General features: G+C 49.7%; 1 protein-coding gene across 2 annotated transcripts in view; it reads right to left on the minus strand.

The window, feature by feature from the left end:
* Window positions 1–3,840: 3,840 nt before the first annotated feature.
* Window positions 3,841–15,928, minus strand: part of Ctnnd2 (catenin delta 2) — a 716,561-nt gene continuing 704,473 nt past the window's right edge. Inside the window, exons 21-23 of one of the 2 annotated variants that reach the window (XM_048368208.1) lie at window positions 13,215–13,346; window positions 10,552–10,625; window positions 3,841–5,119 (exon numbers count right to left, since the gene is read on the minus strand). In XM_048368208.1, the coding sequence (XP_048224165.1) occupies window positions 4,859–5,119; window positions 10,552–10,625; window positions 13,215–13,346 (467 nt within the window). In that variant the 3' untranslated portion in view covers window positions 3,841–4,858. The remainder of the gene's footprint in view (window positions 5,120–10,551; window positions 10,626–13,214; window positions 13,347–15,928) is intronic. The other variant, XM_048368209.1, reaches the window with a different exon arrangement.

Here is a 15,928-nt window from a genome sequence, read left to right on the forward strand (position 1 = left end):
TCACTCTGTGCCTACGGAAGGCCAGGGGCTCATCCCGGGTGACAGCCCAGTGCCAGCCTCACCTATGCCTTCACCTCACCAGCCGTGGGAACCATCCTCAAAGATGGCGCATGGTCCTCGGATGACCAGGCCCCGAGGCTCCTTCTCATTCATCTTCCTCCTTATCACCTGCTGTACCCCCTCTCCGCCCCACCCCCCACGACAATTGCTATTCTCCTCGCAGGGCAGCTCCTCCTCAGCTGCGCTTGGCATCTCACTTTGCTTTCTTCCCCAGTCTCCTTTCCCGCATCACACGGTTCCCCCCAGGGCCTGCCCCACGCCAGGGCTCTCTTTTCTTCATATCTTCTTCTCCATGCATGCTCTATCCCGGCTCGTCTTTCAACTCCACCACAAAGGGACGTGAGTGGCTCTCCATCTCGAGTTCAGGGTCTTCATCTCATTAGAAAGCAACCTGGCCCATCCCAAATTCTCCTGGCAATGCATTTCTGGCAGTTACAAAGACACGTTGCATGGAGACAAAGTGATTCACTGCACTGGAGGTCTGAAGGCTGGGCTGCCATGCAGACCAGGACCTGCGATGCACCGTGGGAAGGGACTTGTTTCTAAGAGCTGAAGAAAGCCTTGAGAGCTCACCTCCATTCTCCCATTAAGAGCTCACATACTAGTTGACTTGAATAAAAGATGATGGAAAATAGGAGAGACATTCAGATTTCTTGATGTAATCCAACTTGCATCTTAAATCCCCTGCACCCTAGCAGGCCCTGACATGAGAGGCCCAGTCAACAGAGGCCCTGAATTGCTTGGGAGCCAGTGATGCGGGGCCTTGCTCGTAGGCGAGCTGCGACATAATTGTTGGTCTTCGAGATGGGGGGAGTGGAGAGACCACGGTTTTGGGGGTGATGATAGGCGGAGGTCAAGTTGGTCAGGATTAGCTGGGAGCTGTCATGAATTTCACTCCTAATGCCGTTCTGACAGATGCACAGGTGCGGAGAGGAACTGGGGGACCCAGCGGGCAGACTCCCCCAGAACCCCCTGTGGGGTGTTGGCAGGCTGTGGACGGCGACCTGGCAGATCGCTAAAGCACAGGGTTGCTTGACTGGTTTCCTTCTCGGTGTCATTCAGAGATTCCAGAGAGGCCGCTGGTTCAGAAGTGGAGGCGAGCAGGCCAGGGGGGTTGTCTGTCACCAGGCTGACCGCACAGGTGGTCTCTTCCCACAGAGATGCGCAGGTTGTCTGCACGTTCCACAGTGGCCCTGGAGGAGCACTTGTGAACAGCGCTCGCTCGGGCGAGAGCTCCGATATACCCTCATGCCAGCGTGAGAACACTGCAGCCGGACCCCCTGTGTCAGGGGTAGAGTTTCCTGGCAACAGGGGTCAGCGCCAGACAGTGAGCAGGGCTAAAGTCAGAGGAACAAGACAGGACACATACAATGAAGTTTTGGGGGTTTTACGCTTGTTTTGTGATCAAGTCAAAATTCTGTTGTTGTTGTTTTTTCCCCTTAAAAAGTAGCTTTTCCTAATGTGTGTCTTACTCAAACCTCCACCAAAGTTAGCACCAAGTGTGATGTGGTGTCTGAAGTCATCTGGTCTAATTCTTACACATGTCATGTTTTATTGTCTAAGCTGTGATTGTTAGCAAGGATCAAAGTATTCATGTGTGGAATTAAGTCAGGTGTGTTTGCACACCCCTGCAACTCCAGCCACCTGGGACAGAGGCAGGAGAATTAGGAGTTGGAGGCCAGGTAGTCAAAGTTACAAAATGCTATTGGAAAGGTAAAATATAAACAAAAGGACTAGGGGCATAGTTTAACTGATTTAGTGCTTATAATGTATGTACAAATGATGTTCAATCCCAAGAACCACAAAAAAGGAATACTGCAATTCAATTAATATTAAAATATCTTATTTTAAAATGCTACTATTATTCAAGATGACAATAGTTCATGTGTGCCCTATATTAGCATTTGGTGATCAGCACCCTTGAGTATAAACTATTGTCTATTTTTCATGCAGAACGTCTGGATTTTTGAATCCTATTAAGTGCATTGAGTATCTATATTCTCTACCATAAAAGACAAAGTCATTTCCTTGTTTTCCTTTCTTATTTTAAGAATGCCATTCTCACCACAGTAGGATGTCTAAAGCTCTGCAGACTTTTGAAGCCGAAGAAGGTCTTATTTGGTCAGCAGCACAATGAAAGGAAACTCAAAAATTCATCCCCTGTTACAAATAATAAGTTAGCTGCTGATCAGCCTTCTTTGCCAAGGGAGCCTGTGGGTGCATTCAGTTTGGGTATAACTTCTGCCCATGCATGCATGCGAATCCATCCATCCATCCATCCACCCACCCATCCCTTTCCTTTCCTTCTTTTCCTCTTTGCTTTCTTTTCCCTCTTCCTCCCTTCCCATTCCCTTCCTCCCTTTCCCCTCTCAATTCCCTTCTCTCCCTCCCTTTCTTTTCTTCACTCTCTTCCTCCCGCCTTCCCTTTGTCCTTCTGCCTTCTTCCCTCTCTCCCTTCTTCACCTTTTCTTCGATCATATATTCTTTCTCTCACCATGGATGTATGCAAACGTGGCATGAGCAACTCTGAACACCGAAGTTCCTTTTTCCTTCTGTAGATCTGACGCCAGAGGCTCCCAGATGGATGCCTTCAAAGGGTGGCAAGAGGCGAAGGACAACCTCAGCCGTTCAATGACACTCAACCTCCTAAAGGAGCAAGTTCCTGCCAGGAGGTAGCTGACGGCCCAGGCGTCTGCCTCCCCTCAGCGCACAGAGCCGCTGCTGATGTTTTGGAAAGGAAGCAGCAGTCACGAGGTTACAGAAGGGCCATGTCGATACCACACTCTCTGCCGTGGTCCTTGATTATTTCATTCCACAAAAATCGAGATGGCACAGACACTACCCTCAACCCCGCAGGCTTTCCTCTCTCAAGGGGCGGAAGTACGTCTTTGAGGAAATCCAAAAACACAAAATCTTTTGGTAAACGAAAAACAAGGCCCAACATGGCCATGGAATTTGTAGGAAGATTCAAATGTAAATTTCAGTCTAATGCTCTATGCCGGAAATTAGCTTTTCACTTCTCCAAATCTGCACGGATCAAGTGCATTTGGGTGGTTGGTCAAATTTGAGGCAAGCACCGCTGTGTTTTAGACTTTGAGCTCAGTTCAACTTTGGAAAGAGAAAGGGAGCAAGTTTTTAAAGGAAGATGGCAGCCAATTTCTTTCATGATTTATTATTTTTTATTTTTTCCAAGAACAGTTAACATTTACTAGGCACCTATTGGCCTTAGTCAGTTGCATCTAAAGAGCAAAGCTAATTAACCCACAGCCCACGTTCTTTGAAATGGTTAGCCTTATTTCTTAGCTCTTTTCACCACTAGTCTAGCATTAGCTTCAAGTTCGTAATTGTCTACTGCTCCCTGTCAGACGAACAGAAAAGTTTGGGGGGTGATGGGATAAGGCGAGCAGTTTACATCTTCTGTAGATACTTCAAGTAATTGGCCCCAAGGGGAAACTACTGAGTCGGCCATGGTTTCTCGTGTTCTGAGGACATAAAATGTGGAAGGAAACTGACCTGTAGAAAGAGTTAATATCCAAGAATGTGTGAACGTGTGAAAATCCTATAACTTCATCTCAGCTGGCCTAATATCCTGAGTCACTAGATGATCAGAAGAATACAGTACAAAAGGAACGAACCGATGGACATTGATTCTAAAACCCCCAAAACAAAAGTTTGTACAAGATGAGCAAGTGAAATGAAATCACTTCTATTGAAATGAAAATCTCACACAGGTCATTTGTGTTTTGTTTTTGTTTTTGTTATACATACATGGACATACACACACCCACACACGCACAGACACACAAGCAAGAATGTGTATTTTGTAAGATAAGGTCCTTGGAAATAGACATTCTTAGCAAATGTGGATGACAGATCAATTGGAATTTATTTTCTTTTAACACTGGATCATCATAAAGAAAACTGGTATAAATGAAAAAAAATCTATTTCAAATATCTACATCTAAAATTTTTAGGCAGTGACAAAGCACTTTGTTGACGAGGAGGAGGGTGGAATGATGGATGTTAATTGTCCCAAAATGCTGGGTGCCTTGGTTAGTTTTCACAAATTCACATATCAGAACGAACAATACTGCTAAATATTCCTTTTTTTTTTTTTGCTTTTTGTTTTTGTTTTTGTTAAAACATACTGGGAGAAAGAAAAGAAAAGAAAAACTGGAAATCCATACATCTTTCAAAAGTCTGAAATTGAAGCAATATTTAGAACCATAGATGAGGGAATACGGTAGCATTGGTGTAATATACACAATGCGCTTTTTTCTTCTTTTAATCTGTAATGTACATCAAATACTTTACAACAATGCTTTAACAAAAGGCAAGAAACATCTTGCTGTACAGAGGAACTCCAATGCAGCTTGTAGCCTAGAGTCACACGGATGAAAGGGAGTAAAGAAAAGTGTGAGAAGCCGTCCCCCATCAAGTGTGGAACCTCATCTGTCTTGTGCTTGGCAATCCCCCCCACCCCCAATCCCCCCTTCCCCTCCCCTCCCCTCTCTCCTTCCTCCTCCGCCTTCAGAATAAAGCACTTGTAAAACGCTACAGCTCACCCTAGACCTGTGCTGGGACACTGCCCTATTTAGGATTGCCTTAGCTTTCTACCCATTTCCAAGTTAACTTGCCGTTCATTTAGTTTTCTAAAATAGCTCTGGCTATTTCCTTACTGGTTATCACGGCCTTCCTACGGAACAGGCTCGGACAAACTAAAGTGGCAGGGAAATAAGAAAAGAAAAAGAAAGTGTGTCGTGGTATGCATGCACATGCACTGTTCCGGAGCCGAGCCTCACACCCACGAGTCGGGGGAGGCCGGGTAGTGGCTCGTTTCATAGTTCAGTTCACTGTAGGGGCGGGCGGCGGAGTAGAAGTCGACGTAGTTGCCGGTGGACTTGAGGCCCAGGTGCATGGTGTACTCGCTGGCTGGGGGCCGGTGGTGGACCTGGTCCTCGAAGAAAGACTCGTCGTAATTTCTCGTGGAATTCGGAAATGGCTGGTAGGTCTCGTAGTCTTTCCTGCTGGGCTCCTGGGGGGCGGGCTGTGCTGAAACCTGTGTGGGGGGAGGGAGAGGACAGAGGAGCCATGGGGGTGAGCAAGTTCCTCCTGCCACCCTCCCTCCAGGGGCCCTCCCCTCTCCTTCTAGAAAGATGTGGAACATGGCCCCCGGGCCATCTCCACAGATGCCCTCCAGCTGCAGTTGTCTTTCCCGTGTGCCCTTCCTTTTCTCGTTCTAGTTGTACATAGGATGGGGTGTGGGGTGGTCACGTGATCGGCCCGCGAGCATTCTGCGCGTATGAGGAGATCAGGACCATTAGCATTTCCCTGTTAAACACGTACTGCTTCTTTGAGTGGAGAACCTTCCAACATCCTTCTAGCTCTTCATGCAAGGCATAAAAGACATGGTGAGTAAGTCGCCCTGCTGTGCTGTAGAATGGGAGAGCTTACTGGACCGCTCAGGTGCCTTAGCTGACGTCTCTATACCCCCCCCCCCCCCGCCCCACCATCCTAGGCTCTACTGACCACTGTTCTCCTCTCTGCCTCCATGGAGTCAACTTCTTCAGCTTCTGTGTTTGAGGACATGCAGTATTTGTCCTTCAGGGGCAGCCTCAGTTCACTGAATGCAATGCCCCTCAGACCCGAAAATCATTTCATTCAGTGGTATAGTGTCAGACACACACAGACACACACACACACACACATCATCATCACCTCTGATTGTCACAACCTTTTGCCTCCTAAACAGAAACTGAATACCTGCTATTCCCTGGTAGGGGCAGACTGCATGTATTTATCTGTCTCGGTGTTGGACATTGTACCTTTTGGCTGTTGCGAGCAATGCTGCAGGGAATATAGATATTTGCTTCTTGATTTGAGTCATTGCTTTTGCTTCTTTCTGGTGTAGAGTCAGCAGCAAATCAGGGAGTAATTCTGTGTTTAATCCCCAGAGAACCACCAAATGATTTGCTCGAGCCGCTGTGCCATTTTACTATAGTGATTGCACTGTGTGTGTGTGTGTGTGTGTGTGTGTGTGTGTGGTGTGTTTGATCCAGGGGACTGAGGCTTCCCTGAGATTGGGCCTCTCCATCACACCAGCCTAAGTGACTGTGACCTTGGCTGGATAATACACACTCTGCTCTCTGGAGGATTGAAATACATCCTAACTTGGTGCCACCAAGGATGGATTAAGGGGGAGACTGCTCAAAGGGGTGATCCTGACCAAGATGCATTATACTGACATGCTGACATGTTGAATTGAAACCCCTTTGTGCAATGGCTTGAAGGTGATAATAATATAAGAATGATAATGATACTATAATAATATTGCTGTGGTATTTTGCAGCCTCTGACTTGAGAGGGCTGGAGCACCAGTCCTCAGCATTCTCCACACTTGCCTTCTGTGAGCCACTGTTGGAGGTCAGGGCCTAGAAACACACACAGGAGCCTTCAGGCAACCAGAAGCCAAGAATTCATTTCCCCCACTTGGCTTCAGGAAGAGTGAGACACAGAGCACTGCTTGGCGATGTTTATTAGCATGGTAGGGAAGCTGAGTGTTTCTTTTCCTTTTGGAGTCCTCTGAGATCCCGTTCCAGGGGCTTCCCTCCAGATTCCCCCGGGGTGAGGGTCAGGGGGGCCTCAGCTCACGCAGGCCGGGATACATAGCCCTCTGCGCACATGTGGCCAGGAAGGAGGTTTTGGGGTACATTATAAAGCACTGTTCCAGAAAGAGTGTTTGATCACTTTCCAGAAGACTCCGTGATTCCCTCTATTAGTTTAACTAAGGTTCAGCGTGGAGGCATCCTCGAGAAATCGGCCTCAGCTAATAGGTAATGATTTGTAATTAGCATGTCGTGCATAACTGAATACCACTAATGGCCCGCGCGTAATTCTTCTCCCAAGCAAGTGAAAGTCGCTCTTTCACATGTAACTGATTTATACCAGGAATCGACCTGCTCTTCAAAGAACAGTGGCCTTCCTCACAGAGACTGTCCCGTGTGCTCACGTGTCTAGTTAGTGCTGGCGGAATGGGAGAAGGTGTTTTGCTTTTTTTTTTTTATCTACCTGTGAAAGTCCAAATGTGCAAAGAATGTAAGGCTTCTCATAGTCTGCAAGCCTGGAATGGGGGGGGGCATTGGGAATCACGAGGAAGGTGAGTTAAGAGCAGATGTTCCTGGTTGCAGGCATGAGTGGGGTACCCCTGTTCTTCCCATAATTTCTGTGTGCTCTGTGGACCTTTCCCACACCATTGCTGCGCTACTGTCCAAGGGCAGCCCTCCCTGCCAACACACAGAGGCCTATAGTCAGGAGGACTCCGTATTCAACAATGAACCACTTCTTCTTGTCTAATGCTCAAAGGGGAGTAAATACATTTTTGAGTGGATACTTATGCCTGTCTAAAGCTGTCCATTCACCCATCCATTCCACATCCATCTATCCACCCATCCATCCACCCATCCATCCATAATCCATCTATCCATCCATCCGTCCATAATCCATCCAGCCAGCCATATTCTCATTCTCAGTTCTCACGGTTTTTTTTGTATCATCTCAGGAAGCCACTTGAAACTCCTTTCCCTTGGTGGATCTCTTCCTCTTTCAAGGCTGACCACTGCCCTCCTCCTCTTCGGAGCTTGCAAGGTCCTGCTGGTGGGTGACATCCAGAAGGCTACAGGGAAGAAGGTGAGCTTTGCTGCTGCAACAAATGGACACCAGAGCCTCCTTCCCGGGTAAACTGCCTGGGCTGCAAGTTGTGAGGTCACGTTTGTCCTAGGAAAGCTCCGCCGAGCAACGTCTGGTCACGTCTGCCGCAGACACCGATCTCGGGTGAAGCCCCATCACAGAGGCTGTTTACCAGCTCACCTCTAGAATCTTCTCTTCTAATGACTAAGAGGGTTGTACTTGAGTCCCCGAGATGTAAAACAGTGACTTCTCCTCATCGTCCAGTCATTGCAGTGTTATAACCATTCCTTCTCCAGGGTGGAGATTTTAGACATAGCTTGATGTTAGAGTAGGGCGAGCAGTCCAGTCGCTTGAAAAATAACCATGTCACCGGTGGTGACCACAGCCTGCTGCCCTGCCCGCGTGTGGCCGGCGTGGACAGAGGCTGGGCGTGGGCTCCGGCCCTGGCGAGCCCCGCGGGCCGTGCTACTTCACCCAGAGCCTGGGCAGCCCACGCATCTTTTAGCTCGCGTTCCCCTGTGAGTAGTGCATCGGTTCTCATTTGTGAGCCTGCTCAGGTTGTTCTTAGCAGTGTAGCCACTGGAACCGTGTGGCCTGTGCTCTGTATTTCGATTCGATGGCAGGCACGCTGGGAAGACACCGTAGCCCCACGGTGTGATGCCAAGGCTCTCTGGGCCACACCAGGGCGTGTCTTCATCGCCAGTCAGGGGACCCCAGGGCGGGGAGTGTCTCTCTACGTGAGGAACTAAAGGTTAGCCTGACACGAACGGACGCAGAACCGCGGCCCCTCCACAGGCCAACGCGTCTCGCTAGGAGCTGGAGACAGTTTGCTCACTGTACCCACAGGATTTCATGGCATTTGCTGTAAGAAAAGGGGTCGGTTTCTGTAAATGGAGCTGGATTCTCCCATACATTTTGTCCTATTCTCTTTCTGCTTGGGCAGGTGCACTGGCACAGGAACAGCCGGGGATGTGCTGGGGATCTCTCTAGGGCCCCTGACCCAGGGAATTTATTCGTTCCCTTCTTGGCTTTAGCAAAGGGAGGGCTGGTTGGCTGTTAGCAAGGTGTCAGGCAGGCATTTACAGGGCCTTCACCAGGGGTCACGTTCTGGAGGCTGCAGTAGAAATCAGATCAGGAGCCCTTCCTGTCTCCTGGGTGATTAGAGAATAGACATCGCTTCAGATGGAGGAGAGTTCCGCGCTTTCTCTCCCTGCCCTGGAAATGGTCCACAGAGGACTTTGCCACCACCAGCTGGAGGGGAGGTGCCGTCCCTCCCTGGGTGTTGAGAAGATGTCCTGAAGCATCACAGTTCCTTTCCAGGGTGGGTTTTTTTTTTCCCCTTCCCAATGTGTTTATCGCAGTTCAGGCACTTGCTTTGGAGTTCATCTCCTCTACCCACATTGTTGTGGCAGGAGTGGAAGACATCAGCAGAAACAAGTCCTGACCTCAGAGGTCTGCCAGGAGTCTGTGCGGCTCTGGTGTCCACGGGGGAGGGCGGGAGTTGGAGTGCTGACGGGGCGGGGCCTCTCCGAATGGAGGCGGAGGCGGGGCCTCTGCCCCGGGGCTTCCCACAGAAGCACAGAGGGGAGGAGTCTTCAGAGAATGCTTGCTGAACGATGCACATGGGCGTATGCCTGTGCACACATGTACATACATAGGCACGCATTCGCTTACACATACACACTCACACCTACATTCAGAAACACTCTCACACACTTACACACACACACACGTGGAGGGTCTTTATCCATGCACTGCTCAGAGCTCTTCAAACTTGAGCATGTGCACGAATTGCTGGGGCCTCTGGTTAAAATGCAGCTCTGATGCAGAAAAGCCAGGGTGGATGGAGGGGGTGCTGAAGCCAGGGAAAAGTCTCTTTTGCACTTGCAAACAAGCTCCCAGGTGCTCCCACTGGTGTTTATACTGGAGTTGGTGTTTCTATGTAACCGAGTACTGTGTATGACGGAAGAATTCTCCCTACTGCAAGGAGGAATTCATGACTGGCAGTCAATGCCTGATGTTGGATGACCTTATCAAGACAAGAGGTTTATTACTGTCATCGTTCTAGGGGCTCAAAGGCAATGTGTCTCAGTGCAAGCTGTGGGCAAGACCTCATGATAGATGGTAAGATGAGGATCAAAGGGCGAGAGCTAGAGCTAGAAGGAGATGGGATGGGGAGATGGGGGAATGAAGGGAGAGGAGGAATGGAGAAGGAAGAAAGAAAGTCGGGGAGAGGAGAGAGCGGAAAAGAGAGGGAGTGAGAATGAAAGAGGGAGACAGAGAGACAGAAAAGCAGAGAGGCAGGGAGAGATAGAGAGACAGAGAGGGGATATATCTCACCCAGAGACAGGACACTAAAGAGAGAGGAGGGCTCTGCCGATAACGGCTCCCATTAACGAGAGTACTGACTCCAGGTCCTGCTGGAGGACAACAGCTCTGACGTCTTTCCGCTGGGCTCCCCCACGACAGGCCCCATCTCCTAAACACGGCCACGCTGGGGACCAAGCATCCAGCACAAGTACTCCTGGGGGGGCACACATGCCCACGCCAGGCCAGCTTCGACTCCGGAAATGTCCGTCCTCCTGCAGGACCAGGCCCCAGCACCAGGAGGAGGCTCAAGGGCTGTCTCGGAACTTCCGCTACCCCGAGGACACAGCCAAGTGTGCCCCGGCAAGTGCAAGGAGAGGACCCGGCACATCCGTGCCTGCTGAGTGTGAGATGGAAGCTAATTTCTAAAATCCTGAGCCCTGTCCCGTGAGCGGGATGGGAAAATGCTGCCTGCCGGCGGAGCGATGTCTCCCTTACCTGGTTGTGTTTGATGTCTTCCGCGGGCGCACCGTAGGAATTCCTATACAAAGTTGAAATACCAGTGTTTTGAGCTACAAGCAGAAGGAAAGCACCGGTATTAGCAGAAAAGCCCGGCTCCAAGTGAGAAGTAATGACTGTGAGAGCAAATACTTGCCCCAGAATAGCTTGGGGACTCAGGGACCATTCCCACCAGAAGGAATGTGCTCAGGGCCCCCCTCAAATTATATATATATATATATATACAGTGATTCAGGGAAGATCAGTTATTTTATCAGCTCTGCACAGCCCGCCAGGCTCTTCCAATAACTGCTCCCATCCCAGACAGGTTCAGGGCAGGTGTGACGCACAGATGGTCATCTCGCAAGTTTTATTGCCTCCCTTCCTGGTGAGAACAGGCGGATAATCAAAGCTTGTCACTTGCGCTGAAGCATGCCCTCGTCTGTACCAGCAGCTTAGTGTTTTAGCTGGAGAATAACAAGAATAACGCTTCTCGTAGGGGCTCACAGAAGGGCTTGATCATGCTTCCGACAGTTCATTTCTCAAAGGTCTTCAGGCCCGGCAGAGGGCGGCACCCGAATGTTCCCCCCCACCCCCGCCCCCAAGTTTTGCAAGCTTAGAGGGGGCAGAGACAGGAGGCCCCCCCCCCCCCCACTCTGTCTTCTGACCTGCCTGGAGTCTGGATGAATGGAAAGGAAGGCTCTTCTACCTACCAGAAGCTTCCATATTTTCCTATCATGGGTGGGGGCCCCTTTTTCCAAAGGCCAAAGGCCATCTGAATATTCATCACATCATAAAATCGCCATACAAAATTATCAGTACAGGTAGATGGCCATGAGCACATAGAATAAGATGCACAAAGAAAGCATTCATCTTGTCCTGTTAGGAACCAAATGATTTTGTGGGCCTCGTATGGGCTGTGGGCCTGACAGGTCCCATCGCTGGCTACTGGCTCTCCTGTGTCCCTGGAGGCCTGTGTTAGCTACCAGGCTGTCTCCTTGCTGGTTAGGTGACAGCTCAGATGTCCCCTCCGAATCCATGGCAGGTGAAGTCACCCTTCCTACCTGGCCTCGCCGGCCTCACTACTCCACGGAGTCTTTTAATCTCATCCAACGTGGTGGGGCACAGAAGCCCCATGAACACAGTCTGTCTTGTCACTTTTGACTTTTTTTTTTTTGCCAGTCCTGGGGCTTGAACTCAGGGCCTGAGCTCTGTCCCTGGCTTCTTTGTGCTCAAGGCTGGCACTCTACCACTTGAGCCACAGCACCACTTCTGGCTTTTTCTATATATGTGGTGCTGAGAATCGGACCCAGGGCTTCATGTATGCGAGGCGAGCACTCTACTGCTAGGCCACGTTCCCAGTCCTGTCTTCACTTCTGTATGTGTCCCTGGGGACAGGGACCACGTGGCTGGTCTCAGTGGCCACTTCATTTGATGAGACAGTGAATGATAGCAGAGGCCTTAGAAAAATCTGCCTTTGGAGCTATAACTTGCTGCTGAAAAGGTCGTTTCAAGGACAAGATGTGATTTTGATCTTTCAGTGGCTTAGAATAAAAAATTTTGGAGGTGGGGGTATAAAACAGTTGACCTCTTAGAGTCTGGTCCTTATATTTGTAGCTTCTGAGCCACAGGTATTTCTCCTGGATGTTCTCTTTGGCCCAGTGCTAAGAGCAGGTTCACACAGAAGCACCTTTCTTCCTTCTGTATCCCCCACAAACATAGACTCTCCCATGGAGTCAATATACTAAAGATCTAAATGGCTTGAAGAGGCACCAGAAGCCATGGCAAGAATGCAGAGACCATCTGGTGAAAAGGCGTTGGGAAGGCCTAGAGGGAGGGTGAAGACCCCAGGTAAGACTTAACAGTCAGCGCGTGTAGGAAGGGACCACACGGCTCTGCGCACCCGAGACTCTGACATAGTCACAACGACGAAGGTCAGCCCTTGAGGTCTACCGGGTGGAGGTAACAGCTGCCGTGGGCTTTCTGAAGCCACCCAGAGACAGACACTGAGTGGAGAAGACTCCTTAGGAGACTTCATCTAGGCTCGGAAGTGAATCCATAAAAGGAAGGAAGCGGGGCTGGGAATACGGCCTAGTGCTAGAGAGCTCGCCTCACATACATGAAGCCCTGGGTTCGATTCCTCAGCACCACATAGATAGAAAAAGCTGGAAGTGGTGCTGTGGCTCAAGTGGTAGAGTATTAGCCTTGAGCAAAAGGAAGCCAGGGACAGTGCTCAGGCCCTGAGTCCAAAACGTAGAAGGAGCTGCAGTCCTCTATTTTCACCCTCCTTCCATTTCCTCTGCCCCTAGCGAGCTAAGCCTAGTTATACGGTAGCCACCATCTTGGGATCTCTTCTACCATGAGTCGCGTCCATGGAAACGAAGTCTACGGTGAGTCCTTTCTAATTTGAAGGAATAAAGTTGGTCAAGTGAAAAGGAAAGATTAAAATAAATTGTGTGCAGACTATAGTTTCTCTTGGCTGTTTCAAAGATTAAGAGGTTCAGTTTTTAGACCTGTACCTGAAAGTCCTCATTTCCAACTCCTGGGGCTTCACGGCTCTTAGGATCCCAAGTGACCGGAGAGCTACTAAGCCTTCCTGAGCCCATACACATCCCTCTTCTGACCCGTCCTGGGTCACGGAGGACGTGTGGAACTGTGCTCACCTGTCATGGTGTCTTTCCTGGAGGTGTGTTCGCCTTTAGTTCCGTGGTATGTGGCATTGCTGCCTGTGGACTCGTAGTCTGTTTTCCTTTCTTTGAGGCTGATCATTTCTCGAGGTGAAGCTGGGGCACTTGCTGTGTAAAACAGTGAAAAGGACGATTTTCGCATTCCACGGTGTGTATACACCTTTTCATACCAGCAGTTAATGTCACGGATTCACATGGCCCCTCCATACACAGGCATGGTCCTCCTGAAACTCTTTGTACTGGGGAGGGGTTTGTATTCTTATTCTTCACTTTCCCTCACTCTGTGACCCTGATGTTTTACAGTAATGAGGATGTGTGTGTCTTAGAGGCTGACAGTTAAGGATTACATCCTAAGGTTTACATAGCAGTGTTAAGAATGGGACGATTTCTTTCTTTCTCTTCAAATCAGAACTGTTTCAGAGGCCCTGTTATGACTTAGAGCATCACTAACCCAATAAATCCTCAATCTAGATGCTCTAAAACCTGAAACTTTTTGAGCACTGGCATGGCGCCAAAGTTGGAAACTTCTACACCGTTCCTCTTGGAATGAGTTGCAGTATAAACACACAGAGTTATCTGAGAATTGTATAAAGTGTGTAAGGTGTGCATGAAACATGAATAAATTTCCGATTTTGACTTGAAAGCCATCCTCAATATAGCTCATTGTGTATATGGAACTGTTCCCAAATCCAAAATTTATAAAAGGCGGAAAAAACCAGAAATATGAGATGCTTCAGGTCCCAAGCATTTTGAGTAAATCTTAACCCAGAGACCTCGCCAACCTTTTGGGTATTGCAAGACCATTCCCTAGGCCACTGGAGTCTGAATTTGCCGAGGAGGGGCTTCCGAGTCCCCGTTTAATGAGGATCTCTGATGATTAAGGCCAGGCCTCCCTGAGAAAACTTTCAGTTTTAGCATAAAGCCTTCCTTCCTTTGCTAGTGTCCAAGCCCCTTTCCACCTGTGCCTCAGTTGACCGATCAGTGCACCGACTACCCCCTGTATAGGGATTCTCGGCCCCAGAACCGGGTCTGTTTGTGCCCAGGACATACCTCTCTTTCCACTGTTTGAGTCCCTGGATTCCCTGAGTATCTTCTATTTACATATCCCTGTGCTAGCCCACAAGGCAGAGACGTGAGCTCTGCTGCACTTCCGGAGGGGTAGTGGGACTCTTGAGAGAGGCAAGGCAGAACTGGAGGCACCGCGATCGCCAATCCCTGGCAGTCATGCCAAGCGCGGGGGAAAGATCACTAGCCCTGCAAGGCCCCCAGCCCGCTTTCCAAACTAGGTCAAAATCAGATCGAGGCTCTGTGCTCCAGGATTTCTAACCCCGGTCCTTCACGCAAATGAATTATGCAGACTCCCCCTGCAACACCGACGCTTGAAGCCCATCCAACATCAGTTGGGTGGGAAGCTCTTGAGTGTAAACCCGAAGGGCAGAGAGGAAAGAAACCTGGCAGCACTCACAATGCCCCCATCACTCCCCAAAGTGCCTAGAGTTGGGATCACACCCAGTGCCATGGCTCTCTGTGGCACAGGAGCACGTGGGGGGCAGGGGAGAGGATGCCCAGCTCTGCGGCATCCTCTGGCGGGAGAGGAGCCTGGGACACCAGCCACTTTTGCTCCAGTAGGTAGACGAGGGGGCATTTATGACACGGACTCTTGGGGTTCTGGAGCTTAAAGGGGGAACTTCTGTGAAGAAATTGGGGCCCCATAACAATCCCTTAACTAGGCTGGGCTGTGTCCAGCTCCTAGCTGTGCTCAGAACACTGCTTGCTGGCCTCCCTCATTTCCTCCCTCCTCTGTCCCTCTTCTCTCTTTTGCTTGTGCTCTTTTATAGGAACCCCCCCCCCGCCCACTTCCTTGCCCTTTTGCTGCTGGGTCTTCCTGCACTGGGAGTGGTCTCTTAGGTGTCCCTGCCATGTAATCATGAAGGCACAGTGTTCTCAAGACTCTTGACCCAAGCTTTGAAAATGAGAGCCCACTATCGCCCAGATGGTGATGTTTATTAAAGCACATCAAGTGTGTAATTATCTCCGGAGACCTCACACAGCAGTGCTCTGAGTCTCCAACAAATCAGGATAAGTTCTGGGCAAAGAAAAGAAAATCAAAGCACACACACCGGCGTCGGTTAGTGTCTGGGTGTGCCTGGCCTAGGAAATGGCATTTCCTGAACAGCAGAACACCCCCAGCCTGGCCTGCCCCTTCTCACAAAGCATCGGTCCTGCCTTTCAAAGGCCGGCTCGCTGTGGTTCTTCGTAATTAGAGCTGCGAGGGTGTCCTAGACTCGCGGCTCTGTCCCTTCTCAGGCCTTCTGGCTTTCTTTCTCATGCTGACAGTAAAATCTGGGGCCGAGTTCTAAGGCCATTGTTCTCAGGGAAGGAGAAACCACTTTGCCGCTCGGTGCCTGCTGCCACAGGCTCTGCCGTGGCGTTTCAACCCAACACAATCTCCTCAGCAAGCGGAGGGCAGAAAAGGGAAGAAAGGTTGGCGCAAAGGAACGCCTAGGCGGCATGCCAGGTAGCCGCGGGCGTGTAGAACCATGTACTCTTCCTTCAGTCTCCGGATGGAAATCAAAGCGTGGAAATCAAACGAGAGGTTTTGAAAACTTACGTGTTGAGTTAACAAAGGGCGGCACCCTGCCTTGTCTCGTACTAAATGATGTGTTTATATTCATTTCACCTTTTGTCTT

This window comes from Perognathus longimembris, chromosome 19, assembly GCF_023159225.1.
Source record: "Perognathus longimembris pacificus isolate PPM17 chromosome 19, ASM2315922v1, whole genome shotgun sequence".
Lineage (NCBI taxonomy): Eukaryota > Metazoa > Chordata > Mammalia > Rodentia > Heteromyidae > Perognathus > Perognathus longimembris.